Consider the following 27941-nt stretch of genomic DNA (forward strand, 5'->3'; position numbering starts at 1 on the left):
GTGGCTCCCAGCTATTCACACCTCCCCTTGCCAGCCACGCTTGTCAGCTGTGCCCACCTGCCGCTGGGCACGGGGCTCTCCTGGCCATGCCACCCTCCGCAGGGACTGTCACGGCCAGCGTCCAGCCACCTGCCCACAGTGCTGTCTGTGGGATCCCCAGCCCTCCCCCGGCCAGCGGGGAGGAGAAACCCACACGGATGCAGAAACCCAGGCTATAAAAGCATCCTCCCCTTAGGGACGCAGCGAAGCTGCTGGCAAAGGAGGCGGCTGCCCTGGGAGAGCGAGATGCCGACAGGACACAGCAGGAGGGTGCAGCAGTGTCTGGTGGTCTTGGCCGTCACCTGGGGTGCCAGCTTCTTCCCCTCGCCAGCCCAGGCTTTGCAGAGGTAGCAGGCGTGCGTGTTGCAGGTGGCCCACAGCGTTGTGGGTCTCGCTGTCTCCCCTTGGTTTTGGGTGCTTGGGTTGGTGCTGAGGACCGAAGGGCTCTCCTCCTGCGGTACCTGCCGCAGCCATGCTGAGAAACCCCCTTCCTCCTCCTTTTCTGTTCTGCGCTAGCGCACCTGCTCTTCCTTGCTCCTCTTCCTCTCCCCCCTTGAGCACCGCATGGTCAGCAGCACCCCCGTCTCCCAAAACACCGAGGAGGCCAAAACGAAGCCCTTCGCTTGCCAACAAACGAGCCGAGCGTGGGGCTGAGCTCAGCCCATGAGTGGCTGCCTGGTGTCGGTAGATACCTCCTCCAGCAGCCAGCCCCCGTGGGATCCCTGTCCTGGGTGGGCTGTGGTGCATCCCCCCCACGCTCCCCAGGGCCGGTGTGGGTCTGGTGGTGCCGTGGGAGAGGGACCCACCGGAGCCCGGCTGGCAGCCCCACGGCGCGGGGTGCTGCGGGGAGCTGCTGCCATCTAGAGCCACCCGGCTGGATTTCCCAAAAGCAGGAGTGCTGGGGTGGGAGGGGGGGGTGGGTGGTCTTCTTGTGGGTGCTCCCCCGGCCGCCCCAGCCCTGCCTTCGCCCCCCCCTCCCTGTCCCGGCAGGATCGCGCTGCGGAGGATGCCCTCCATCCGCCAGACGCTGCAGGAGATGGGAGTGAAGGTGTCGGACATCTTCCCTGAGCTCAAGCAGAGCAGCCGCAGCGGCGTGGTCGGTCCCAGAAATGGGACGGCTCCCACTCTCCTCACAAACTACCTGGACGTGAGTGTCTCCCTGCGGGGGGGGGGTTGTCACCCCAACACGGCCCCGCACCCCACAAGTCGCACCCGCTGCACCCCACGGTGCATTTGCTGTCAGGGCTCGGGTCTGCGTGAGCCCCGTCTCCTGTCTGAGCTGTGCCCCCAGTGATGCTCCCCATGCTATTCCTCTTCCAGACCCAGTATTTCGGCGAGATCAGCATCGGTACCCCCGCGCAGACCTTCAAGGTGGTCTTCGACACGGGCTCGGCCAACCTGTGGGTGCCGTCCTACAAGTGCTCCCCCCTCTACAGTGCCTGCGGTGAGTACGGGGGCACGGCCGGACCCGGGGTCAGGGCTGACCCCCTCCAGCCTCAGCTCCAGCTTCAGCTCAGCGAACGTGGGCAAGTCCCTCCATCTCGAGGGCTGCTCAAAGCAGACTGGGGTGGATTTACCTTTGGACGGGGGGGGGTCTGTTTGCTGCTGTCCCATCCCCTGGCACTGGGGCAGGGTGGGTTCATCATCCCACGGAGGCTGGGGGAACAGAGACACCCAGCCGGTCCTGCCGTCGCTGCCTTCCTCGCTTCCTTTGATGCACCTTCTCCTTCTCCCCAGTTTCCCACAGCCGCTACGACTCCTCCAAGTCACGGACGTACATAGCCAACGGCACGGGCTTTGCTATCCGCTACGGGACAGGGAGCGTCAAAGGCTTCCTCAGCCAGGACATCGTTATGGTGAGTGCGTGCCCTGAATTTGCAGACCTGGAGATCCCTGTGTGTGTGGCTCTGCTCCCCTATATGAGCATCCCCAGTCACCCAAGAGTAGGGGGGATTTGGGGGGGATTTAGCCCCCCAGCTCCCTCCAAGGACACTTATGCCCTTCCCCAGGTGTCAGACATCCCCATCATCCAGGTCTTTGCCGAGGCAACGGCGCTGCCTGCCTTCCCCTTCATCTTTGCCAGGTTTGATGGGGTGTTGGGGATGGGCTACCCCAGCCAGGCCATCGATGGCATCACCCCCGTCTTCGACCGGATCCTCTCCCAGCAGATCCTCAAGGAGGACGTGTTTTCCGTCTACTACAGCCGGTGGGTCTTGTAGGGACCAGGCTTCGGGGCTGGGGAGGTGTTTGGTTTGCAGGGCATGGATATTGCAACCACGGCAGTACTGGGTTTGCATCTCGGGTTTGGGAAAGATCCATGGCTGGGGCTGTAGGACCCCAGGTGGGGTGGAGAATGCCTGGAGGAGCTGGGGTGGAATGAGGCAGCACAAGAGGCAGAGCCAGGTGGATGCTTATCTGGAGCTGCTGGGCAGGGAGTGCTGAGGCCGGGAGTGGCCGCTCCCTGCTCGTTTGTCACTGTCGGATTGCACAAAGTCACTAGCTCTGCCAGTGGAGCTGGAGCAATCACAGCTGGGAGTGGATGTAGTGTTTCATCTACAGGCAAAATTAAAAAACCAAAAAAATCTATTGAAGAAAAACCTGCACCAGCAGCCAAACCTCCTTTAATTTCTTGCCCCAAACTGTTGTGCCCCAGCATCCCTCCTCCCAGCAGCACCAAAACCCGCAGAAGCAGCGGGAGAGCCTGTCCTGGCGGAGCAGGAATGCTGCCCTCCCCTCCCCAGCACTCCCCACTGGCCCCAGCACCCTGGCAATGCGCAGTGACAAACAGACCCAAACCCACATGCTTAAAGCAGGCATGGTAACTCTTTACCTCAACTAAAGGTGGATCCATCAATAACGAACAAAGCCTAATGATGCTGGCTGCAACTGCAGCCTCGTCTGGGTGCTGCTGGGTGCTGGGTCCCCTTGGCACCCCGGGGACACAGCTGCCCTCGGACCACAGGCTTATGGAGCATCTCTCTCTTTGCAGAGCTTCGAAGTAAGAAGACAAAAAGCACGAGCGCTCTCAAGGCAGCACCCACTAACAGTCACCCGTGCACCCCGGGGCCGGGCAGCAGACCCCGCTCCTGCTACCAGCCCCAGGCGAGCCCTGCCCAGTGCTGGCAGCCAGGCACTGGTCCGTAGGAGCTCACACACCAGCAGCCCCACACTGGGCTCTGCCCACATGCCTGCCCTGCACAGGAGCCAGCACCAACCTGCTCGGAGACCTCAGCATGTGGCACCTCCTCTCCTGCGGGCTCTCGCACCCCTCTGAACTAACTTGGGGTTCCTTCTGCTCCAACTTGCTCTCTGCTGCTGCTAACCGGGTCAGCAGAGCCTTACGGCCGGGGCTGGTCCCTTCTCGCCATTTTTTTAGGGACAGCAGCCGAGGGGGAATCACTCCGCTGTGTTTTGCACCCTAGGAATGCTCTTCTGAAACCCGGGGGCGAAATAATCCTCGGAGGCAGCGACCCAGCCTACTACACCGGTGACTTCCACTACCTGAACGTCAGCAAGAGCGGCTACTGGCAGATCAGCATGAAGGGGTGAGGCCAGGGAGTGCTTCTGCACAGCACCGGGCCGCATCCTGCAAACCTGCCTGGGTGTGCAAGGGTGGGCCTGGGAAAAGCTTGCTGGGTGCTGGGGAAGGTGGTCCACAGAGACATGTGTTCACTTGGTGCCACTGGTGGATGCTTTCCCCTCTGGAGGGGAGCTGGGTTGGTTCCTCCAGCACAGAGTTACATCTCCATGCTCAGCAAGGAGCCAGGAGCTGAGCCGGGGAATGCAGAGGGGGTGGCACCGTGGGCTGATTCAACTTGGAAGCCGCAGTGGAAGAGTTTAACCCCCTTTAGCCCTGCAGGAGTGTAAGGCAGTGAAACAATTCTGCTTTGTTTAATTTAAAAAAAACCAAACCACACATAATGAAGATTAGCTTTCACATTCGAGAGGCTTGAAGGGAGGGTTCCCGGTGCCCCTGGAGAGTCTGTTCTCTGGAGGCACTGGGAGAAGCACATGCTCTGCCTGGCCAGCATTCCCTGGATGAAGACGTGGCACACTCACGCGTGGGCACACATGGCCCTGGGAGCCGAGCTGTGGTCACCATGGGAGACTCTGGGTCACCCCTCTCCCCTCCCACACCAGGGTGTCCATAGGGGCTGAAATCCTGTTCTGCAAGGAAGGCTGTTCCGTGGCCATCGACACAGGAGCATCCTACATCACCGGCCCAGCCGGCCCCATCTCCGTGCTGATGAAAGCCATCGGGGCAGCAGAAATGGCCGAAGGAGAGGTGAGCAAACCCCCCTCGTCCCACTCCATGTCCCTGCCACCTGCCCCTTTGGCTGCCTGTATCCCAGCCCATCCCTGCCCCAGCAAATGAGATCAGCGCTGCCTCCTCCTCCCGCAGTATGTGGTGGACTGCGACCGAGTCCCTCAGCTGCCCAACATCTCCTTCCACCTGGGCGGGAAGGCATACACGCTCAGCGGCTCAGCCTATGTCCTCCGGGTAAGCTGCATCCCTCCGTGCGGGCTGGGAGGGCGGCTCTCCCCGGGCTGGGTGTATCTGCTGGGGAGAGCAGCGCATCTCGGGGTGCAGCTCTTCTGCAGCATCCTGCACCCTCCTTGGCTCCCCTAAAGCAGCTGAGATGAGCCCCAGAGTGATGCTTCTTATTCTTCCCCAAAACCCTCCTGTTCGGCAGAGGTGTCCAGATGAGCCAGACCAACCTGTCACTGCTTCCTTGGGTGGTTTCGGGGAGATTTGGGGTTAGCAGAAAAGAGCAGAGACAGGCAGGGATCCTCCTTCCTGGAGGAAGGAACGTCAAAGCCAAGCAGAGGGTATTTTGCTGGGGATCACAGCCCTTCCTCGGGCACGCTGGAGTAGGTATCTCCCTCCTGGCACCTCCATCACCGCGTGGGTCTCCTCCTCTTTGCAGCAGTCCCAGTACGGGGAGGACATCTGCGTGGTGGCTTTCTCGGGGCTGGACATCCCACCTCCAGCTGGTCCCCTCTGGATCCTGGGCGCCAGCTTCATCGGACACTACTACACCAAATTCGACCGGCGCAACAACCGCATCGGCTTTGCCACGGCCCGCTGACGGCCGGCGGGGGCCGTGGAGAGGGATGGGGGAACCAGCCTGGAGGCAAGAGTACCACCGAGAAGAAATGATTTGAAGTGCAAACGAGAACAGCGTTTCCTTACAGCTCAGCCACCTCCTCTCTGTACTGAAGCAACTGCAAAACCTCACCTTCTCCCACTCGAAAACCCCCACTCTGCTTCCCGAGAGTCTCTGCTGCTGGGGAGAACTGAGCCTTAAACGCATCTTCTAGTGAGCGTGTTCAGTCTGGAAATCAAAGCGGGATCCTGTGTCCGGGAGCTGCACCTCCAGGGACTTCTAGGGTGATGTGCAATAGTACAACTGGCATGCAGTGAATTGCTGCTGCTGTGGAGGTGCTTGCAAGTTGCAGACAGACTGAGGAGGGATGATCTGTTACAGTTCGTGTTATTCTTTGAATGGGAGAAAAATAATCTGGCTGTGTTTAATGATAGTTTTAGCTGGTGTTAACCCTACCCCTCTCCGTGACTTTAATATTAAACAATCTTAGAGCAACAGGACACTGAGTGGATGCTTATTCTTGCAGAGGGGAGAGATTGGACACTTTTATTAAGAGAACTGGACAACAAGTGTTCCTCTGCTGGGATCCACCACTGCATTTATGTCCTTCCCTGTTTCACAAGAGTGAAACGCCCTCCCAGCTTAGTGCCACAGCACCTACGTGTAGGCAAATCAGGGTCTTTTCAAACATTGTACTGTGTGGGCTACCCATGCCTCGACTTGCCTTCCCGTGGGGGGCTCAGGACCACTGGTCACACTGCTGGGGACAGAGGGACAGGGCTGTACATCTGCTTCGCTGCTCTTTGGGGAGGGGAAGGTGCCTGCAGATCTGATTAAGGGTGGCTAACTTTGTCCCACTAGGAAGACAGCTCTTGCTGCCCCGGTGCCCGGATCTGTTTCCATTGCCACGTTGGCTCCAGCTAACAACTAGAGGCTTGTCTCTGTCCTGGCTGTGTGCGGAGATGCTCAGCGGGAGCGTGCTGGAACTGCTAGCCTTGTGCCGGCTGGCCCGGCAGGAGGGGCAGACCAGTGCTCCCAGCCAGAGACTGACATTTCCAGTTCTGCAGGAGAGCTGCAGTGCTTCGAGTTACAGCCGAGCAGCTGCAAATCCAAGCTCTCACCAATGCCAAGAGGTTTGCAACACGCTCTCATCTCCAGCTCGACCAGCTCAGGTGCTGCCGTGGTCCGCAGCCGAGCCCTGGGAAACGTGCCTGTAAAGCAGAGCACAACGCTTGGGCTTCAGGAGCAGAGCCTGGAGCAAGCCACCATCTGAGCGCAATCGCTCGCAGAAGCTTCTCATCCTCATTTCTGCCACCAGCGATGACTGCTGATGAATTCCCAGTGCTGCCCGAAGGGCAGGCTGACACGAGCTGCCTCTCAGGCTGCAGGGATGTTTGGGAGAGTGATGTTCCTGCCAGCACCGAAACAGCGGCTGCTGTGTGACCTTTCCAGCCAGGTAGGCAGCAGCCTCCGCTCCACAGCCCTCCCTCCCAGCGCAGCACCTCGTCCCCGGCCCTGCCCCATGGAGCGGCAGCGCAGCCTTACACCGGAGAGGATGTTGCTGCGCGGATGTTTGTCCCTCCTGGGAGGGTCTCTGCAGCGTTTAAACCTCTTAATGGTGGCATGCACAACCCTGGGTCTCCAGGGATGGGAAATTCAAGGCACCCAGCGATGTGTTTACTTGTTTCTTTCCATCGCCTTCTGCAGCACTGATCCGTCACCTCCAACACGAGGGCGAGGAGAGCAGTGGCAACGGCTCTCCGGGGCTGGGGGTGGAGGGAAGGGGCCCCAGCGGTCAGCGTATCTTGCTTTTCATCCAGTATTTCCTGAGCACGCCCGGGCGCTCCAGGCAGCTGCTCGGCAGCACAGGAAACCCCAGGGGCTGGGAAGCAGCGGCAGCCCGGGCAGGGAGGGCACAGGAGGGAGGGCAGAGCTGCCCAGAGACCCTTGGCAAGAGGGGAATCTGCACAGGTCAGTGCCGGAGCTACAGTCCGGCCTCTCCGCAACCTTCTGGCCATACAGAGATGCTGGCAAGCTTCTCCCCTTCCTTCGTACCGCAGGGAAACCCTGCACTTGGAAATAACTAAGCCTCCTCTGTCCTATTCTACACCGCAAAGGCTCCGGTCTGGAGAAGACTCAAGTGGATGTCAGCTTGAAAAAGCACCAGGTGACTTAAGCCCCCATGATGGCTTCTGCCTCTAGCCCTCAGCTGGAAAATGGTCAGGCTGGCCTAAAATAGGATCCAGTTTTTGTGGATCCAGTTCGGCTCCTATTCAGCACAGTTGTTCCAAGCAGCAGGAAGGGAAAAATGCCTGGGCTGCTTGCGGTGCTGCTCCTGGGCCCCTTAAGCCAGCCTATTAACACCTCTAATCGCCTGCGCCAGGACAATTTCCTGGTGGCTGCTGCGCAGTCCTGGCTTCGAGGCACCGCTAACCCGCAACTGCCCCGTATTAACACTTGTGATTGTTATGGGCGAGCAATTAGGCCACACTCAGCCTGGCAAAGCGGCGGGAGCAATTATGACCATCCTATTAAAACTGACAGAGCTCGCTCTATATTTAGAAACGCGGGGAACTGGCTGGTTTATTTTTTCCCCCTTCCTTAAATGATTTTCCCCAAGTCTCCATGGTCCACTTAGCTGGTTTCAGCCGCAGCCAGCTGTAAACTTTGGAGGGGGCATTCTCCGCTCCCAGCCATGTGCAGTTGTTATTTCCTCCGATAATGAAGCCGGGCTGGAGCGGTGTCAGCAGGCTGAGGGGGGGGGGGGGGGGCTGTGCCCTATCTTTGACCATCAAACCTCTCTCCAGCCCACCTGTAAATCCCCTATGGGGGTCAGCGCTTGGTGGGTGAGGGGGTAGCGGGGCTGGAGAGACCACCCCAGAGGAAACACATCCCTCCTGGAGCCCATCTCATGCGCACCGTCCCCATCCTTTTTATCCCAGACCCCAAAGGGATGGGGCGGGGGGTGGGGAAGCTGTGCCCCCCAAGCATGGCTGAAGGGCTCCAGGGGTGGAGTGGGGGGCACAGGCAGCAGGTGCGGTGGGTGCCGGTGTGGGTGCCGGGGGGGCGGGTGCCGGGGGGGTGTCGGTGTGGGTGCCGGGGGGGGGTTGCAGGTGTAGGTGCCAGTGGGGGTGCCGGAGGGGGGTGCCGGTGCGGGTGCGGGTGCCGGGGGGGGGTGCTGGGGGGTGTCGGTGCAGGTGCCGGTGTGGGTGCCGGTGCGGGTGCCAGTGCGGGTGCCCGGGGTGGGTGCTGGTGTGGGTGCCGTGGGGGGGTGCCGGTGCGGGTGCCCGTGTGGGTGCCGGGGGGGGGGGTGCCGGTGCGGGTGACGGCGTGGGTGCAGAGCGTGGGGGGTGCCGTGGGGGGTGCCATTGGGGGGTGCCGGTGTGGGTGCCGTGGGGGGGTGCCGGTGCGGGTGCCGGTGTGGGTGTCGTTGGGGGGTGCCGGTGGGGGTGCCGGTGGGGGTGCCGGGGGGGGTGCCGGGGGGGGTGCCGGTGCGGGTGCCGGTGGGGTGCCGTGGGGGGGTGCCGGGGGGGGTGCCGGTGTGGGGTGTCGTTGGGGGGTGCCGGTGGGGGTGCCGGTGGGGGTGCCGGGGGGGTGCCGGTGCGGGTGCCGGTGGGGGTGCCGTGGGGGGTGCCGGGGGGGGTGCCGGTGTGGGTGTCGTTGGGGGGTGCCGGTGGGGGTGCCCGGGGTGGGTGCTGGTGTGGGTGCCGGTGCGGGTGCCCGTGTGGGTGCCGGGGGGGGGGTGCCGGTGTGGGTGCCGGGGGGGGGGGTGCCGGTGCGGGTGCCGGTGCGGGTGCCGGGGGGGGGGGGGTGCCGGTGCGGGTGCCGGTGTGGGTGCCGTGGGGGGTGCCGTTGGGGGGTGCCGGTGTGGGTGCCGTGGGGGGTGTCGGTGCGGGTGCCGGTGGGGGTGTCGTTGGGGGGTGCCGGTGGGGGTGCCGGTGCGGGTGCCGGGGGGGGGTGTCGTTGGGGGGTGCCGGTGCGGGTGCCGGGGGGGGTGCCGGTGTGGGTGCCGGTGTGGGTGCCGGGGGCGGTGTCGTTGGGGGGTGCCGGTGGGGGTGCCGGTGGGGGTGCCGGGGGGGGTGTCGTTGGGGGGTGCCGGTGCGGGTGCCGGGGGGGGTGCGGGTGCCGGTGCGGGTCCCGCTGACCTCACAATGCGGGCGGGCGCTGCCGCGGGAGGCGGGCGGCGGGAGGCGGGCCGGTGACTCATGGCTTCCCAACGGCGGGCGGCTCCTCCCCGCGGCCGCCGGCCCCGCCGCAGCCCCCGGCACATGGGCCGAGGCTCCGGGAGCGGGGAATTGGTTATGGCCGTACCTCCCGGCCGCTGTCCCGACTGTCCGGGACCGGAACGGGGCGGCGGTGGCGGTGGTGGGACCGGGAGCGGGACCCCCGCCGTGCCCCATCTCGGTATTGCGGTGGATGAGGGGGACGTGCTGCCCGGAGCGCTGCGGCTCATGCGGGAGCTGAGACCCGGTTGGGAGCCGGCGAGGGTGAAAACCAAGGTACGACCCACCGGGGGGGGGGGGGGGGGGGGTAGAGCCTGCGTGGACCCCCCCGCGGGGATCTTCCGAAGGGGGTGCGGAGCCCAGCTTGGGGGGCTATAGGGTCCTCCCGAGAGGGGGGCTGTGGGGCTGGCCCCGGGGTGCTGTAGGGCCTGCCCTGGGGTGGTATAGAGCTCACTCTTGGGGGGCTGTAAGGTCCACGTGAGGGCGACTGTAGGACCCACCCTGGGGGGCTGTAGGACCTGCCAAGGAGGGTACGACGTCCTGTCCCCCCACCCCCGGTTCTCCACTCTCAGAGCGTAAGCGGGGCCCGTCGGACGCGCAAAGGTGTGACGCTTTGGGGACCCCTCGGGCAGAAGGCAGCTGTGTCCCCAGGGTCCCTCGAGGCCGCCAAGGTGGGTGAAGACTGAGGGGATGCCGGGGGTGGCACCTTGCACTGCTGGTTCCCCGTGGAGTCTGTCCTGCAGGTGCTGCCAGACCCCTGCCTGCACCCGGTGCTGCCGGACCCCTGCCCGCAGGAGCAGCTGCTCCAGGGAACAAGTCTCGCTTGGGTTACTTGTTGGCTTGCACCTTTGCCAGGTTGCATGGGCTGAGCGCAGGTTCGGATAGGAGCTGGGACTCAGCACTGGGTTCCTTTGCACGGGACGGGGCTTGGCTGTCCGGAGCTGGCAGGGCTTTGCTGCAGCGGGTGGGAGAGCGAGGGTGCCAGGTTTCGGGTGGAAAAGCGAGGCTGGTGGTGTTTGTGCCCTCAGTGGGCTCCTGGCGATGGGCGCGGGAGTGTGGAGGTGGCAGAGCTGGGTGCACTTAAATGTATACAAGTGTGTATGCATGTCCTCTGAAGGCACACACTTCCCGTGTGCCTGGAGTGTCATTAAAAATGTATTAATAGCCAAGTGTAATTAAATACAAGAAGCTGCAGGAACATACATATGAAAGGGCAGATGGCAATAGGCAGGAAGCTGGGAGTTTGAGTTCCTCAGAGCACATAGTTGTAGGGGCAGGAAATGTCTCGGGCTCTGTGCAGCACCGAGCACAGACTTCAGTGGCAATGGTTGTTTGAGAAGGACCCCGGGTCTCTGGTATCCAGGCTCTCTTCAGGCATCAGAGGGGGTCAGTGTTGAACAGCAGCTTGTGTGTGCGTGCGTGTGGTTTTAATTAAAAAAAAAAAAAAAAAAAAAAAAGGCAAAAAAGCAGAAAAAAAAAAACCTTGGGAGTTGTGGGGGGGAAACCTCCAGTTGCATTTCCCTTAGCTGCTATTGCAAGAGCTGTTCGGAAGGGGATTGGAGCAGTGCACTGGTCCTCAGCTGGTTCCTATTAGCGTTCCTGTTCGCTTTCCTCCGCGCACTGGAGCGGTGCCCGGTTCACACCACCTCGTTGCACGGTGTCAGTGCTCAGCTGCTTGCAGGGGCCGTACCAGGCTGTGCCGGTGACGCGGAAAAATCTCCCGGTGCTTGGGGCAGGGTGTGGAAGATGGGAAGGAAGAGTCTGGGTGCTTGGCTTCCTCCACATGCCCTCTTCTTGCTGGGGTCTTCAGCCCCCTGTGCTCCAGGTCGTGCCTGCTTTCCAGGACTCCCGCTCCTCATCCTTTAAGCTCTATCCCTGGGCAGAAGCATCTCCGTACCGAGAAGGCACAGGCGGTATCGGTGAGTCAGCCAGCCACGCTGTCAGGGAAGCACGCACTCCTCCATCCCTCATCTGGCGATTAGAAGAGCAGCAGCGACGTGGAGCCAAACCCCTGCGAGGACTTTGGCGTGGCTGGACTTTTTTAGCCCAACTTTGGCAACAAGGTGCCCTATTGCAGTCCTGCCCTGGGCTGCCGGCTGCCTGTCGGGCTGGGGAGGGGTGCTGGGGGGGGTGCCTGCACGAGGAGGCAGCCGACATGGCAGTGCTTCGGGGGTGCCGAGGGGTCTCACGGCAGGAACAGCACCGGCGTGTCGGATGGAGCTGCTTTGCTTCAGCACCTTTGCACAGGGCTTGGGTCTTGCTTTGTATTTAATTGCTGCAAGGCTCCTGGTGTGGAGTCACACTCGCTTTCCCCCCGCCTCCCTGCTGTCACACAACCGCAGCAGGGAAGGATTTGGGCTGGTAGCAGTGCTGTGGCCCTGCTGATAGCTGACTGCACTTTGGATCTACAAGGAATAGCACTGGGCATCTGCCAAGCAACCGTGCTTGTTCCTCAGGAGCTGGAGGAGCTGCCGCCTCCAAAGCAGGCAAGCCCTTGCGTGCGTGTGTGCAGGTTGCTGGCGGACCACATGTGAGTCTCCAAAGTTAGTGGCCTGGAATTCAGGGGGGATAAGGCTCAGTAATCCCTTTAAACCTGCTGGAAAGGGCTGATCAGGCTGTCGAGCAGCAACACAAAGCAGCGTGAGGACTTCGCAGGCGAGGCAGCGCTGAGCATCTCGACATGCGGCCGATGTGCGTGTGGCTGATGGAGGGCACCGGCCCCAGGGTGCACCGTCTTCCACAGGGATGGGCTGTGACGCTTTTTGCTTGCTGAATTTCTGGCCTCTGGGGCCTGGCAGGACAAGGAGAGGAGAGAGACGAGGGTGGCACCGTGGTGGAAATGCAGATTATCTGCCCTGGGAAAAGCAGCTCGCTTGCTTGAGAAGGTTCAGCCTGGCCCAGCTGCAGCCGAGGGGCAGCAGCCCACCGGCGACGTGGTGGCTGGCTCGCTGCTTGCCGTGCTCACCCCGAATCCAACACCAGCCAGCTGTGTAACGAGGGGTGTTAGCGCCGTCTAACTTCGGGTGTCTCATTCCAGTGCTTTGAGTTTCCCTTGGGAGGCTGCATGGGGAGCCCTATATATAGGCACCCTATACAGCAGCGTGAGTTGCCGAGTGGGATGTCTAAAATTAGCCGTCCCACCCCCGAGCACCGCTGCTGCCGTAGCACGTGCCCTCGCCCCCCCTCCCGCTCCGTCAGCATCACACCTGCTCCGGCTCCCCGAACCCAAAGGGGATAAGGAAATCGCTCTCGTGGGGAGCAGCGGGACCCCGGCACACTCAGCCTCGGTGCCGAGCAGGAGCCGCCTGGGGCTGAGCATCCTGCCTGCGTGGGGGACGATGGGGCAGGGGTTTCCCGAGGAGCGATGGAGTCCCAAACCCCTCGGTGCACCGGAGGCGACAGAAATCGCTGCGGGATCGGGAGCGGAGCCCGGCGCGGGCGGCAGCGGCAGCCCCTGCATGTGCACGGGCAGGCGGCCAAGCCGGGGCGACGGGAGAACAAAACTCTCTTTCCATCTGTGAGAAGCCATCAGAGCAATGACACGAGACGTCCCCAGCAGAGACGTCCCTGCCTATCAGTGACCCGGCCCCGTGGGGAGGGTCGGGAGGAGGAGACGGGGTGGTGGTGTTTGCTCCGTGTTGTTTGCCGGGTGTTTGTGGGTTGTTTTATTTTTTTTTCATTTTGTGCCAAAAGATTTATGCTGATTGTTTGGGAGCGATTCCCGGGGCTGCTCGGATGCCAAGCGTGCTGGCGGCACATCTGGCCTGAGTTATTCCTGAGCTTCCAGGTGAAAAATGGCAGGATTTCCACCCAAACTGCCGGCTTTGTGCAGCTGAAGCCTCGTGCCTGTGGCCCTGCGCAGAGCCCCAGTACAAGTGCGAGCCTCGAGGCCTTGCAAACTCATGCCATCTGCTGCGGGAGCTTTCCTGGCTGCCGTGGGCACTGCTGCTTCGTGCTTTCTTTTGCCCGTTGCCTGTTATTGCCTTTGCCACGTTGCTTTCTCCCTGGAGTATGCTGGTGGGAAGGGGGTTCCCCCCATGCCCAGCTGGCACGGCAGGGATATACAGGCATCGGCTCTACCACCCTTCTCCCCCTCCAGCTCTTCACCGATGGCATCACCAACAAGCTCGTGGCCTGCTACACGGACGAGGGCATGGCGGACGCGGTGCTGGTCCGTGTCTACGGCAGGAAGACGGAGCTCTTCGTGGACCGGGAGACGGAGCTGAGGAACTTTCAGGTGCTGCGTGCCCACGGCTGTGCCCCCGACCTCTACTGCGCCTTCCAGAATGGGCTCTGCTACCAGTTCCTGCCGGGCATCGCGCTGGGGCCCGACCACGTGCGGGACCCCCACATCTTCAGGTGTGCAGGACCCCCATGTCCTTGGATGTGTGGGTCTGGAGAGGAGCCATGGGACAGGGGAACCAGTGCTTCTCTGGGCATGAGGGGTTTGCTCCCTGTTTCCAGCGCTCCCGCTCACTGCTTTTGATCCAGACTGGTGCTCACTGATGTGCACAAACCTGGGTGGTGCTGGGTGATAAATGAGCCGAACTGCAGCCGGGTTTATCACCACGTTTTTAAAGCATCAGCTTTCGGTGAATAGAGATTTTGTGAGAACCGTGGCTTTTATCTGAACTTGCCCTGAAAAGGTGAATGCTGCTTTTGACCCAGACAAGGTCTTGAAATACTTCAGAGGTTTGTAGCTGAAGTGGAGGGGAGTTTCAGCTGTGCTGACCTCGCGTTTTTAAACATAGCTTTCAGGAAACGTCCCTCAAAGACGTCTCAAGGCTGGTTTTGAGGAGCGCTCCTCTTGGGGATGCTGCTGCACAGCCACCTCTCACCCATGCATCTGCCTTTCCTTCCAGGCTGGTGGCCCAGGAGATGGCCCGGGTACACGCCATCCATGCCAACGGGAGCCTCCCCAAGCCCATCCTCTGGCAGAAGCTGCACAAATACCTCACCCTCGTGAAGACGGATCTCAGCCCAAAGGTATCCAACCCCAGGTAAAGGCAGAGGGATCCCAAAGAGCCAGGCTCTGGCTTGGGCATCCGCTGCCCACCCATCTCTAAGTCTTCCCCGTACGGGACCCGGGGGAAGAGCCCCAGTTCCCAGGTAAAGCCTCCTTGGGTGTCTGGGGTTGGTGAGCAGAGCTGGGGATGGCATCGGGGCTGGATCCGGCCACGTGGCCGCTTCTGGATCACAATCCCTCCGTGAGCAAACTCATGGCCAAGCACCCAAAGCAGGTGGGATGGAGGCACCTCCCTGCACCCATCACCTTCCTTCTGCCGGTCTGGGAGCAGTGTTAGAGCAGAGGCAGCTCTGGGTTGTGTCTGTACAGCACCCAGGCAGCATCTGGCCTGAGCCAGAGACTCCCACCTGCTGTAATAATCCGCCACCTCATCCTTGCAAATCTAGCCTGCATTTTAAGCCCTCCCTAGAATAAGCTGAAGCTCAAGCCCTTCTTATGGTGGGGATCTGAGCAGCAAGGTTGAGCTGATGTTGGAGGGGATGCTAGAAATCCAGTATAGATTAAAGCAGCCCATTCCCACTTCAAACCAGTTCATCCCATTTTTGGGAGCCTGGGTTCACACCAGGTGAGTGCCGGGGTGTCTGGGAAGGATGCGGGCAGCCCCAAGAGGTGGTAGAGGTGAATGAACCCAAACGCAAGCGAATAATTAACCTGTTCCCTGAGCAGCAGTGGCAAGACACAGGGCTTTTCTCAGCACTCACCCCGTTGCAGGTAGACTTTACCCAAGCCTGCACCTTCAGTGCAGCCAATTAGGTAATCATTAACTGGCTTTCTTCTTGGAATTGAAACTTCTGAGGTTACTGAGAGGGTACGTGCTCTGGCAGACTCAAAAAAAATTCCCGTTGCCTGGGGGTTAGTCAGGTGCTTTGGGAGTGAGCGTTGTGGGGCTTGGTGGCTGGTTGGGTGAATTTGGGGGATGGATGCGGGTGTTAGGGGGGAGAAGGGAAGGACTGAGGCTGCACTGTGGCGTCTGCTGGGCTCCCTGGGTACCACGCAGCACACCGGGGGATGTCCAAGCCAAACCTGGCCTCCCCACCAAAACCAGCCTCGTTAGCCCCACTTTTTGTCACTGATGAGTTCCTTTATAACATGCACGGAGGGAAGCGGGGGGCAATGCTGCCCCTCTGCCCCTGAGGGAGTTTCCCCGTGAGCACAAGTGATTCCACCCCGTCCCCTTCCCCAGCCTCCAGCAGGATGTGCCCAGCCTGGAGATGCTTGAACACGAGCTGGCCTGGATGAAGGAAACGCTTTCCCAGCTGGGGTCCCCCGTCGTGCTTTGCCACAACGACCTGCTCTGCAAGAACATCATCTACGACGGGACACAAGGTTCGTGGCAGCAGCTTCGCACGCCCGGCGGAGGGGTCTGTCCCTCGCCCACCTCCCGGGGGGGCCAGCAGCTCCATCTCCAGCCCCTCTTACAGCCCCTGCCTTTGCCTCCGCAGAGCACGTTCGCTTCATAGACTACGAGTACACCGGCTACAACTACCAGGCTTTCGACATTGGAAACCACTTTAATGAGTTTGCGGGTGAGTCGGGCTCCTCTCCGTGGCACTGAAGGTCCCCCCCCCCAGTTCCAGCAGCTGCCTCAGGGTGTCCCCATCCCTGGGGATGGAAGGGGCGGTTGCATCCCCAGTCCCGTGGTGGGAAATGGGTTAGCTCCTCCTTGGGCTGTCCAGGGTTAGAGCGATGTGCGAGGGAGGGTCTCTCCTGGCGCTGGGCAGCGTGCTGCCGGCGGTGAGCAGCCTGGCTGCTGCTGGGATGCAATGCCTGCACGAGCCCGGCTCTTAACCATGCAAGGGCTGGGTGGGTGCCTTGAATCAGCAGGTTGATCCCCGGCTTGTGCACACCTGGAGCTGCAGGGGTTTCGCTCACCCGGTCGTGCATGGGGAGAGCGCCGTGGTCATGTCACTTTGCCCTGGAGAAACCCTTCCTTTCACCCTTCTGCCTCTCGGGCATCGCTGACTCCGGTTCCCCTCGCAGGCGTGAAGGAGGTGGATTACCGCCTCTATCCCAGCAAGGAGACCCAGCTGCAGTGGCTGCGCTCCTACCTGCAGGCGTACAAGCAGCTCACCCAGGGGAACCAAGGAGGCACGGGGGTGGCCGTGTCCGAGGAGGAGCTGGAGGCTCTCTACGTGCAAGTGAACAAATTTTCTTTGGTGAGTGGTGGAGATGGGAAGGAGCCAGCCTCTCTCGAGGGCTGCCCGTGGGATGGGTTTTCCTCTGCTCTCGAGTGAGCCGGGGCTTCGTGCTGCAGCTCGGCTGGCGAGGATGGGGGTGCAGGTACCAGCCTGGGGGTTCAGGGGCACCTGGGGCAGGAGGCTGCCCCAAAGAGCCCAGCTGCACCTCAGAGGCACTGAGCCCCCGGGCAAAGTCAAAAGATCGGGCTGGCTGTCCGCCAGCCCACCGACACGTGTCAAGGGGCAGCGTGTCTCTGATAGCTGTGGCCTTGGACATCCCTTCAGAGAGGCCAGGCACAGCCAAGCACAAGGAAATCCTCTTTGGTAAATGCCATGGGCAGGCAGAGCCCATTTTCTGGAAACTTAGGGCAAAATCTCGGCTGGTTTCCTGGCTGGAGCTGCCAGGAGGGACATCCCAGCTGCAAACGCAGAGACTGGTACCCTAGGCACGTTGTGCGGCTGTTCAGCATCCTTGCTGCTGGCATCCCTCGCCCAGGCTGGGACCAGCCTCCGGAGCATATAAAAATACATGTGTGGGCCAGCCCCAGCTGGCTGTCACCCCGCGTCCTGTCGTCACAGCCGCGGGACTTCTGGGACCCGGCCAGGAGAGGCGCGAGCGACTCATCCCACGGGCAGGGATGCTCCGTGCCGGTTTCTGATCCTTGTTTTGTCTATTGCAGGCATCCCATTTCCTCTGGGCATGCTGGGGCCTAATCCAGGATAAATACTCTACCATAGACTTTAACTTCTTAAGGTGAGTCCGCTGGGGCTTGGGGGGCATTTACTCCCAGCTCAGTTCAGTGTTAAATGACTGGAGCAAGAGGATCCCAATGGTCCCTCTGTGCCAGAGGGATCCTCTGTGGCCAGGGGACACAGGGCTGGGGCGACGAGTATCTTACGTCTGTCCCTCTCTCCTTCCTCGGCAGATATGCAAAGCTAAGGTTTAAACAGTACTTCAAGATGAAGCCAGTGGTCACAGCCCTGCAGATCTCTAAATAGCATCTCCAGCCTGTGAGACTCCGAGCTATTTTGTCCTTGCTGCATCCACAGCCCTCGCATCCCCCTCGCCCCTTCCCCACCCCAGCCGGGGGCGAGGGCAGGTCCTGATGGTGGGAAGGGGGAGGAGAGGAGCTCTGACCCAGCCACCGATTAAAGGAGACCCTGGACATACCTGAGACTGGACCGTGAGATGCTAGAGAGGACCAGGGCCTCGGAGAGGCCCCTGCCTACCCAAGGAAGCCTTACCATCGCCTTAACGCCGAGCCCCGGCTCGGACCCGGTGCCCGGCAGGTCCGTGCTTTGCTGGCACTACTGCTGCTTGGCCTGGCACCCGGTTTGCTCCCTCTGTGCTGTCCCCGAGGGGGGAAACAGGTTCCCCCCATCTGCTCAGGAGCCCCCAGAGCTGCCCAGTTGCTTTAGCTGCCCAACGCACACGCTGTGACCATTGCCTTCGCTGCTCCTTCTGTCCCCTCTTGCCCTGCCTGTTTGGTGCCACTTGGGCTCTCACCCCCAAACCAGCACCTTCTTTGGGTCCATATCGATCCTGGGCTTGGGGCTGTCTCTGAGCATGGGACCTTTTTTCCACGCGTGGTGGGTGCTGCTGCGCTCCGGCTCCGATAGTGCAAAGTAGCAAGGGGCAGCAGCAGCCATGAGCCACACGGGCTTGGGACCAGGAGGCTTTTGCTGGCAGGCGCTGGGTGCCTGCAACCCCTGGGCTGTGCTCAGCCCGCAGCTGGCTCTGCTTTTCCCCACGGCCATGGTCTCCCAGATTCCCGTTTGCTCCCTGCTCCCATCACGGCTTCCCTCGTAGCATCCTGCGCTGCCGGAGCGAGGAGCTTCCAGCTCTGCCTTCCCCATCACCCCCAGGGCCGGGGGGGGTTGGTCATGCCCCTTACATGGGCACCATCCCTGTGCTCCTCTCTTGGCTCTGTCCTTGCCTGGCACTCCCCAGCAGGAGGTTGAACGGAGCCGACCCGCTCCATGAGCCGCACACAGCTTCATCCCCTGTCACCACTCAGCTGCTCCCCCACCACAGGCTCTGCGAGGGTGATCCTGCCCTGCTGAGCACTGTCCAGCTCATGACAGTGGTTGTGCATCAGCTGGGAGATGGAATCAGACCCCTCTGCTCCTACCTTGGCTGCTCAGCAAAGTGGTATGGGGACAAGGTGGCTGTCCCCTCCGCAAGGGCACAGGAACCTGCCCCAGCAAGAAGTGGGACTGTTGTTGCGTCTGGTGTTTGTTTTGGTGCGAAATAAAAGCTGCTGGTAGCTGGAAATAGGGGATGGCGGATCTGTGGGGACTGGTGCAGGACTTGTGCCGGAGCAGGGACGGCACCCCTGGAGCCTGGGGGTGCATCCAGCCCTTCTCCTGCAGCTGGAGGTGTCCCCTGGCAGGGTGGGTTGACGATGTCCCTCCATGTTCCCAACCTCGCTTTGGGTGCTGCAGGGGGGCAGCAGCTGTGCAGCACGGGAGGGTGGTTGCATGCAGTGCTCGCTGCTTCTTCCCCGTTGGCAGCAACAACTGCCGGGGCTTGTCCTTGTCCCAGAGCGATGCCCTGTGGTTTAAAACAGCCTTCTGTAGAGTTGATCTCCCATCTTCATCGTGGGTGCCCCAGCAGCACCCTGAGGCCCTGCTGGGCTCTGGCAAGGGCAGGCTGGACTACTTGGCTGCAGCAGGCACTGGGCAGAGGAGGCTGAACCCCAAACCTGCTGCCATGTGGGGCGAGACCTTGAGAAAACAGGTGAGAGGTGGGAAGGAGAGGGGAACAGCTCCGGACCCACCACGGATGGACAGGGCAGGAGAAAGAGCTGAGAAACAGCACAAGTGAAAACATGGCAGGGAGCAAAAGCCTTAGGAGGGGGCTGTGCTGGAAGAAGGGGGGGAAACAAGCACTCCCCATCTATGCTCAGACTGCCTGGGCTGAGAGCTCCCCCTCCAACCCTCGGCTCTCCCCAGCCCCAAGCTGGTAAAGTCCAGACCCAGATCTCTGCTCCAAAAAGTCATTTTTATTGTGCCAAGGGGTGGGGGGGACAATTGTAAACAAGTATGTGAAATATACAGGTTAAGTTACTCATTGTCTTATTAACAAAATAAAGCTCTATCTATATTTACAGTCTTTTAAAAAAAAAAAAAAAAAAAGAGAGGAAGAGCTGCATCTTTGTCGGGCACATCTGCTTCCAGCCCCCTCTGCAGCACAGCCCATCCCACCCTGGGAGCCGGCACCCCTTCCCCAGGGACCCCAGCCCCAGCCAGAGCAGCACAGGGGATGGGAATAAATAAAGCACTGACGAAGGGCAAGAGAGGAGAGAGGCGTTTGCTGGGTGGGCGAGGAGGCAAGATGCTCCCTTGGATAAACAATGTCCTGACGGCAGCCCCGTGGGGTGCGGGGGAGCAGCACCGGGGCCCCGATGCTGCGGAGCTGCTGCTCCGGACCCCCCACCCTGGGACCGAAGACACGGGTCCGCTGCAAAGCCCCCATTGCAGGGCTCGTCCCCGCTGCTGCAACCTGGAGCCCGGGCAGCCACAGCTCCTTCTGCACCCCCAGCAAAGGTCCCCACCGTGCCAGGCTGGAGGCCAGGCTGTGGCTGCGGCCGGAGCAGCGGTGCCTGTTTCTGGCTGTAGCCACAGGGCGGTGCACGGACTCTGCGCGCAGCCGGACACTGTGCACGCACAGCCGGACACGGTGCACGGACTCTCTGCACACCCGGACATGGTGAATGCACACCCAGACACTGTGCACGCACAGCCGGACACGGTGCACGGACTCTCTGCACACCCGGACATGGTGAATGCACACCCAGACACTGTGCACGCACAGCCGGACACGGTGCACGGACTCTCTGCACACCCGGACATGGTGAATGCACACCCAGACACTGTGCACGCACAGCCGGACACACAGCCATGCTGCATCCCAAATACCCCTGGGCCAGGCTCTGACCAGAGCAAGGTTGTTGGTTTTTTTCAATTTTTTTTTTTTTTTTTTTTTCATAAATTGCAGTTATTTTTCTCTCCCTCTCTGGTTTTCACGATGAAGATCGCAGGTGGAGCCTACAGCTTGCAGAGCTGGGGTGCAGGAGGGAAAGGTCCCTGGGGACGGACGGGGCACGTACCCACCGCAGCCAGGGCTTGTGCCCGACAGCGCCCGGGGCAGGGGCTGGCGGAGGGCCGGGGCAACGGCACAGCCAGAGAACAGGCACCCGCTTTATTTACAAAGTGGGCCAGAGCTGTCAGGATCATAAAGGGCTCCTCGGAGCCCTTGGCTGGTACTCGGGGCAGGCGAGAGCTAAAAATGGCTCCATGGGAATTTGCTGGCAGGCTTTAAAGACCGAGTGGGAAATGCAGCGGGGAGGTCAGACGGGGCTGAGCGAGGGACAAGCGTGTCCCCGTCCCGTGACCCTAGCAGCAGTGGCTGGCGGCTGCAGGTGAGGCTCTCTGCAAGGGACCCATGGGTGCTGGAAGGCTGGGAGATGCTCTGGACGTTTTCCCGCATCCCGATACCCTCAGGTACCTCCTGGGGGGGCTGCAGATGGGTGACAGCTCAGCAGCCGTGGCACCCATATCTCCGGGCCAGGTGGCCTCAGCTCCCCATGCCCCCGCCACTAGAACAAGGCTGAACCAGCCCTCGCCAGCTTGCCCAGCGGGGTCAGCACATCCCAGCCATGGCCCCGTGCAGTGCACATCACTGCTCATCACCCCCCCCGGGAAGCCCCCCCACCCAAAATGCCAGGATGCTCGCCTTCCCGGGACCCATTTGCAGGCAGGCAGCAGCGACTCCTCCGTGCCGGGGTAGCACCTCTCCTCTGCTCCCAGCACAGCCCTTCAGCCGAGTCCCATCCCATCAGGGGATGCTGTGACCTCCTTTTTGGTGGCAGCCAGCCCTGCCGCCCCCACCCACCGCCCCCCACCCCGGCCCCCCTCAGTCCGTCAGCACCACCAGCTCGCCATCACTCTTGTCCTCGCCCTCCGAGTCCTCCTCCTCGCTGTAGCGGTACATCTCACCGTCGGCCACGGAGTGCCCGTCATCCCCGCCGTCGCCCTCCTTGAGGCTACGCGTGTTGACGATGACGGGCATGCTGGGGTCCATGCTGCGGGGCAGGTAGTGCTCCATCAGGGGGGACGTCAGCTGCATGCCCACCGGCCGCTGGTACAGCACATCCGAGGATGCAGGCGGCATCTGGCTGCCCTGGGGTCTGCGGGACAGGGGAATGCAATCACCGGCCGGGGCGTCGAGGTGGTCCCCTTGCCTCCCCCTGCCTCCTGGGGCACCCACCCTACGGGCACCGCAGCAAGCCCCCTCGGATGGGAGGAAGGGGCCCGTTACCCTATCAAGTAGCCCTGCCTGGCGTCCTGCCGCCGGTTCCTCATCAGCGCCTTGTACTCGCCCACGCGCAGCCGCTTCCCCTCCACGATGCAGGTGCGTTTGGGTCGGGGCTTGTACTTATAGTCGGGGTATTTCTCCAGGTGCTGCCGGCTCAGCCGGGCTTGCTCCTCGTAGTAGGGCTGCTTCTCCTGGTTCGTCATGGACTTCCACCGGGAGCCTGTGCAGAGAGGAGCCGCAGGGCATGCTTACACCCCGCCCGCTGTGATGAAACCCACGCCGGCTCCCGGCTGGGATAATCATCGCAAGAGTTAATTAATACTCATACCAAACAAACAGCACCTGAATTTGCACACAGTCGGTGAGAGCGGCTGCACCGGTGGGAGCCCCGTGCCGCAGAGGGCAGCCAGCCCTCCTGGCACACCGGGAACAGGTCCCCAGCCCTGACCTTCCCCGGGCACCCCTTGGGCCACAGCTTTTGATCCTCTCCAAGGTATGGCGAGCAGGTGCTGCAGCTAAAATAGGCTGTGCCGGCGTGTGACTCACATCCCCCCGCTGGCTGACCTTTATTGTCATCACCGCCAGCACCCCAGGCAGGAGGGCAAAGCAGGGCTCAGCACAAAGGCCGCTGGGCTGGGAGAGGGGCTCGGGGCCAGGCTGGCAGAGAGAAGGGATTAATCCCCTCGGCTCAGCACCTGGGAGGGTGCAGCTGGACCAGCGTCCAGTTTGGGAGAGAGAAGGACAAGCTGGAGATGCTTGGAGATCCTCAAGATCCTTGGAGATGCTCAAAGAGTCAAAAGGACACAGCCCTGATGGCACTATGGAGTTAGCCGGGCTTTGGGCAGGGCTTTGGGCTGGGGACCTCCAGAGACACCCCCCCATCACCTAAATCCTCCTGTGAGTCCCCGGGTGCCCCTTTCCTGGGTGTCCTTCACCTGCTAGCATGGCCCAGCTCCCCCAGGGAGATCCACCTCCCACACCTGCACCACGAGCCAGGTGGCCCAGGTAAACTGAGGCACAGAGGCATGCAAGCCCCTTGCCCATGGTGTCCTCCACCAGCTCCTTCCCCACGTGCTCAGCCCCTCGCACCGGCTCAGACCCACATTTCCAGGAGCAGGAGAGCACGCAGGAACCAAACCCCGGTCTGGGTGCATACTGGCTCTGGACCACTCATCTATCTGCTAAATTTGCGCCCCTCAAGCAGTGAGCAGCTCCGGCTCCCTGGGCAGAACCATACCAGCTATTTAAAGCCATGGACATCTACCATGACAGCAAGCAGCTCACCGCAGAGCGGACAGTCCTGGCCCCCCCACGGCCCCCCATGGTCATGAGACTTAAGCAGAGCAGATCCTGCCCATGTGCTCCTTCAAAGGGAAAAGCTTGGTGTTGTCTCGTTTTTTTTCTTTAACAAGCAGAGCTGCTAAAATGAGTCCGTGGCAGAGCGAGGTGCGGGTGTCGGAGGTAACCCATGGTGCGGCTGCATTGCACCAGTGCACACTCGCTGCCGGCCCTTCGGACGGGCTCACTGGTGACCACACCACTCGCTTTTAATGGTGACACGGCCACGGGGAAGGGTTGGTGTGATCGAGAGCCGCAGCAGGACGCTGCTCTCAGGGGGAGTATGAGACGTTGGCTGGATGAGACCCGTGCTGCTACAGGCACCTCCAAGAGTGATGCTACAACAGAGGTAGCATCATCCCGGTGGGCATCACCCGTACACGGGTGGCTGAGGATGAGCGGAGCGAGGAGCCGGATGGAGCTTGGGTCCCCCCATGGGGATGCTGAGTGGGGGTCCTGCCCCAGCCCCCCGCCGCCATCCCCAGCACTCACCCAGGATCTTGCTGATGCTGGAGTTGTGCATGTCCGGGAAGGCCTGCAAAATCTTCCTCCTCTCGTCCTTCGCCCACACCATGAAGGCGTTCATGGGCCGCTTGATGTGGTTGTTGTTCCTGGACTCCGGGAAGTGCCGTGAGCCTGCGAGGGAAACCCGGCCGAGGTCAGGAGCCAGAGGAAGGAGCAAGCCGGGGGGGGGGTCACACCGCAGCGCTCTCGGCCGTCCTTACCATCCATCTCACAGGTCAACAGAGCCTCGTCCAGCCGGTGGGCAGGTGTCTCCTCCATCCGCTCCTTCACCGGGGAAGAATCAATCCCGACGTGGTCCTGCAGGAGAGGGGAGAGTCAGGAACCAGCTCCAAGCCAGGGAGCCCACCCACGGATGGAGAATCGACTCTGGCCGCTGATAGTGCGGTCGGAGAGGGGGACAGTGGCCACCCGGCAGGCGTCCCTCACCTTGCGGTAGGAGTTGCTCAGCGATCCCTCCATGGCTCCGCTGTGGCCATGCAGCAGCTGCCGCGCGTCCTGGATGGCTTTGGTGATGGCATCGCCTTCGCCCAGGAACCCTGGCAGGACACCGGCACGGACACCCATCAGCACCAGCGCCCACTCCTCCGACACCCTGCAGCACCCCGTCCCACCCCAGCAATCACAACTGTGTGCCCCAAGGGGGTGGCACAGAGCAGTAGGTGCCCACCCAGGCCACCCCAGGGAGGAGGGACCCCAGGGAGCAGAGATGTCCCCGGTCTCTCGAGGTGGCCAGTGAAGGGCACGGGACCATCCATCGGTGAAGGCGCTTGGGAACCCACCCAGAGGCAGGTTGGATGGGCTGGTCTGCAGGTCCCTGGTGGCCCCGTGACTCGGCGTGAGGGACTGGCAGCTGCTCATCTTCAAACTGGGTGAGCTGGAGGCACTGGGGAGGTCGGAACCTTTGGGTTTGGCTGTCAGGTTCAGCGGCTGCGAGGTCTCCTGCGGCGGAGGGGAGGTGGGGGGTGAAGCACAAGCCCCTGCAGCACCCCAGCCCGGGGGATGGAGGTGCTTTGGGGCTGTACCTGCATCTGGAGGTGGCCCGAGCCGGCGGGTCTCTTCAGCGTGGGAGGAGGGGGGCTGTGCAGCAGCTGCACCGGGTAATCCACTGCGGGGAGCAGAGGGAGAGGGGTTGGGGGACAAGGCCACCCCGCAGGGCTGGGGCAGTCCCGGGGCACACCGCTCACCTGGTTTGCAGGGGATGGGCTGGATGGGCAGCGCTAACTGGGAGTCGGGAGTGACGGGGAGAGGCTGGTGGCTGGGGGTGAAGGCGGGAATCATGACGTAGGGCATGTTCACCTGCTGGAGGGAAGAGGGGGGGAGAAGCAGAGAGAGGAGATAGCCGCTGCGGGACACTGCAGGCAGGTGCCATCCCCTTGCCTGGCCCCGGGAGGGGACACAAGCCCGGCACACGACGGGGCTGCGATCACCCAGCACGGGAAGGGGGACACGGGGAGGCGTCCCCCGCCTTTACCTGGATCTGTTGCTGCAGCAGGTTGATTTTGTGCTGCTGCTGGATGAGCTGCTGCTGCTGCTTGGCGATCTGGCAGAAGGGAGACAGCGGGGCTCAGCGGCATCAATGGCAGCGCCGAGCTGGCCCCAGCGGGGCTGTGGCCCGGCACGAGCTGCCCAACACCGGCAAAATGGAGACAAGGGGGCTGCGGAGGGTCCCGAGGGCCGTGGGGAGGGCAGGCAGGGGGTGGCTGAGCTGCCCCTGAGCCTCCTCAAGGGGCACAGGGAGAGAAACAGGCTGGGAGGGACGGTGTCACCCCCCACCCTGGGGTATGCCAGGGGGTGTCACCCCTGCCCTTAGCACCGTATGGGCCACCAGAGAGGAAAAAATAGGTGTTCAAAGAGCAAAGAGAGCACAGTCAGGAAGGACCCAGTGTGGTTTAATTATTTTAAGGAGTGCAATTCCCATCTTCTTTGACCCTCGTCCTCCCCAGGGAGTCTTTGGGATGGGCACAGAAAATGGGAGGGTCTCTGGGCAGACAGAGAAGTCCCGCTGCCCCCGACGCCAAAGCCACTTCCCCAGCACTCCCAGGGAGACCCTGTCCTGGTCCTGCACCCGTGGCCAGCAGATCCCAAAGGGATCCCCGAAGGGATGGACGGTCCCTGGCAAACGCTTCCCCCGAGCAGGCTGCCCACGGGGACCCGAGCCCACCTGCTCTTGCTGCTGCCGCGCCAGCTCCATCTGCTGCTGCTGCTTCTCGAAGAGCATCGCGGCCATGTTCTTCTGCTCCGAGTGGGCCGTCAGGAGCTGGTCCCGCAGCGTGGACAGCTGGTTGATCATGACAAGTAACTGGAGCTCCTTCTCTGCCAGGCTTTCCTGGGTTCCTGGGAGAAACCAAGCGGCTGCGGGTCAGGGGCTTGGGGAGGATGAACAGCATCACCACCACCATTGGGTGCTGGTGGGCGATGCATGGCCAGGGAATGGCTAATGCGCGGGGAGCATAAAGGTCCCCATGTGCTGAACCATCCCGTCTGCAGTCAGAGGCAAGCTTTCATCAGGGATGCTCACCCCTCAAAAAATCAGATTAATGTTTTGGATAAAAAAGTACAAATCCCTATTAAATACACACACTTGCAGGCACATCTCCCCTCCTGGTAAGGTGGGAAACGCCGTGTTTCCAGCCCATGCTGCCCAGGCACAGGGTGTGGGATAGAGGACAGTGGAGGTGGGTGGCAGTCGGGGGGAGACCTCACCTTTCACTTCCTTGGACTCAGCAGTTGTTCGGCCCAGCAGCCGCTCCTTCCAGTCACTGGACAGTAACTTCTCAATGGTTGGCATCACTGCCCACGCCGGCAGGGACCGGGGTCGGCAGAGCAGGGAGAGGGAGAGGACAGCCAGGTGAGCACAGCCTGAGGCTCTGCACCATGGCACGGGATGGCTCATCCCATCCCGCAGCTTTGGAAAAATACCGAGGGGCCCGAAGGCAGCAGGAGTGGGGGTCCCAAGAGACCTTCTTACCCTCCTTCAAATTCCTGTTGAAGTCCAGCTTCTCCTGGCCGCTGACAGCCGGCTCAAAGGCAGAGCGCCTGGGCTCCAGTGCGTCTCCGGCAGGCGAGTGGGACTCCTGCGACACACACAATGTTACTCGGCACCCGCTCCCACGGATGGAGATGTCCCCAGGTCTCCGGGCAGGAGGTGCTGGGTCGGTGGGATGCTTGGAGCCGGCCCTGCCCAGCTGACTGCTGGACCACACTCTGCCAGGCACATTCCCCCCAGCCTGGCTTGAGAGCATCTCTGCTCTTCATGCCACAAAGATTTGTTTGCTGGAGGTTTCTATTATTTATTTAGACTGTCCAGCTCCTCTGAGCCCCGTCCCCATGGGCCAGCAGTGCAGGGAGCGGGAGGGCTGAGGCTGCTGGTCAGGGGGAGAGAAAACCCAAGAGCAATTAAAAGGGGAGGCTGAAGGGATGGAGCATGTCTGGAGGTAGCCGTAGGGGGCTCCAACGCCGAAAGCGAAGCCCTCAAATCCCAGGGCTGACCTGAGAGCATCAACAACGGCCAGAAAGCCTATGGGGAGCTTCAGGTTTCAACTTAATTTCCTTGAGATGAGGAATAACCACGCGGGCAAACAACCACCACTCCTTTGCCAGGGGATGGAGCCCAGGTCCGGAGCGGGGCTGGCCACAACGCTCTGCCAGCCTGGCAGGACCCGTGTTTGTCACAGCCGTGGGACCCACCTGCGGCAGGGCCTGGGGGTCGGTGCCTTCCCTCGGCGGTGGTCCCGGCGGGTCGTTGGGACGGGGTTCGGTGCTGGGGGCAGCCCCCGGTGGGGACTCATAGCTGCCTTCCTTCTTCTCCTCCGTCTTGATGGTGCAGTTCACCATGCTGCCCGCTCCATCGAGCTCCAGGTGGGGAGAAACGGGGCTCCTCATGGACATCCTACGGGGTGGCAGGGCTGTCAGCAGAGCCATGGGGCACCCCCTTGCCATGGGCACCCCATTTCCCAGCCTGGCCCTATGCTGGGGTGCCCTGTGCTGCTGGGTTTTCAGGGGTAATGGTCTTGCTTTTTGCCGTGGCTTGGAGAAGCTGAGCTCTTGTTCCCAGCTTCCTGAGCTCAGGTTTTTGCAGACTTGGGGCTCAACAGCCAGAAGCCCCCAGGGAAACAAGCCCTTCACGCTTTGGGCTGTGAAGGGAATGGAGCAACAAAGCAAAACCCTAAAGAAAGCGACCTAGAG

General features: G+C 61.7%; 3 protein-coding genes across 15 annotated transcripts in view; 2 read left to right on the forward strand and 1 right to left on the reverse strand.

Annotated features, from left to right (window-relative positions):
- The first annotated feature begins 286 nt into the window (after positions 1-286).
- REN (renin) lies at positions 287-5642 on the forward strand. The gene is made up of 10 exons (XM_041120001.1): positions 287-386; positions 1030-1186; positions 1360-1483; positions 1777-1895; positions 2049-2245; positions 3029-3037; positions 3462-3584; positions 4180-4324; positions 4442-4540; positions 4968-5642. The coding sequence occupies exons 2-10, from the start codon at positions 1046-1048 to the stop codon at positions 5127-5129; spliced, it is 1119 nt and encodes a 372-aa protein (XP_040975935.1). The 5' UTR covers positions 287-386; positions 1030-1045; the 3' UTR covers positions 5130-5642.
- A 3710-nt stretch (positions 5643-9352) lies between these two features.
- Positions 9353-18848, forward strand: ETNK2 (ethanolamine kinase 2). Of its 2 annotated transcripts, none has more exons than XM_029999683.1 (8): positions 9353-9646; positions 13470-13729; positions 14233-14370; positions 15580-15722; positions 15839-15922; positions 16377-16552; positions 17254-17327; positions 17500-18848. In XM_029999683.1, the coding sequence occupies exons 1-8, from the start codon at positions 9353-9355 to the stop codon at positions 17570-17572; spliced, it is 1242 nt and encodes a 413-aa protein (XP_029855543.1). In that variant the 3' UTR covers positions 17573-18848. The 2 variants fall into 2 exon arrangements, with proteins under 2 accessions (XP_029855543.1, XP_029855542.1); XM_029999682.2 differs by lacking the exon at positions 9353-9646 and adding an exon at positions 12572-13157.
- A 710-nt stretch (positions 18849-19558) lies between these two features.
- SOX13 (SRY-box transcription factor 13) overlaps positions 19559-27941 on the reverse strand; it is a 43125-nt gene continuing 34742 nt past the window's right edge. For 10 of the 12 annotated variants that reach the window (XM_029999676.2, XM_029999672.2, XM_029999669.2 and 7 more), the window contains 13 exons: positions 27444-27645; positions 26725-26830; positions 26460-26546; positions 25918-26090; positions 25228-25296; positions 24941-25055; positions 24779-24861; positions 24536-24695; positions 24183-24292; positions 23957-24053; positions 23724-23867; positions 21897-22113; positions 19559-21765 (listed from right to left, as the gene is read on the reverse strand). In XM_029999676.2, coding sequence (XP_029855536.1) covers positions 21492-21765; positions 21897-22113; positions 23724-23867; positions 23957-24053; positions 24183-24292; positions 24536-24695; positions 24779-24861; positions 24941-25055; positions 25228-25296; positions 25918-26090; positions 26460-26546; positions 26725-26830; positions 27444-27644 — 1836 coding nt within the window. In that variant the 5' untranslated portion in view covers position 27645 and the 3' untranslated portion in view covers positions 19559-21491. Of the gene's footprint in view, positions 21766-21896; positions 22114-23723; positions 23868-23956; positions 24054-24182; positions 24293-24535; positions 24696-24778; positions 24862-24940; positions 25056-25227; positions 25297-25917; positions 26091-26459; positions 26547-26724; positions 26831-27443; positions 27646-27941 lie in introns of those variants that run through there. The other 2 variants (XM_029999667.2, XM_029999673.2) reach the window with 2 other exon arrangements.

Source organism: Aquila chrysaetos, chromosome 24, assembly GCF_900496995.4.
Source record: "Aquila chrysaetos chrysaetos chromosome 24, bAquChr1.4, whole genome shotgun sequence".
NCBI lineage: Eukaryota > Metazoa > Chordata > Aves > Accipitriformes > Accipitridae > Aquila > Aquila chrysaetos.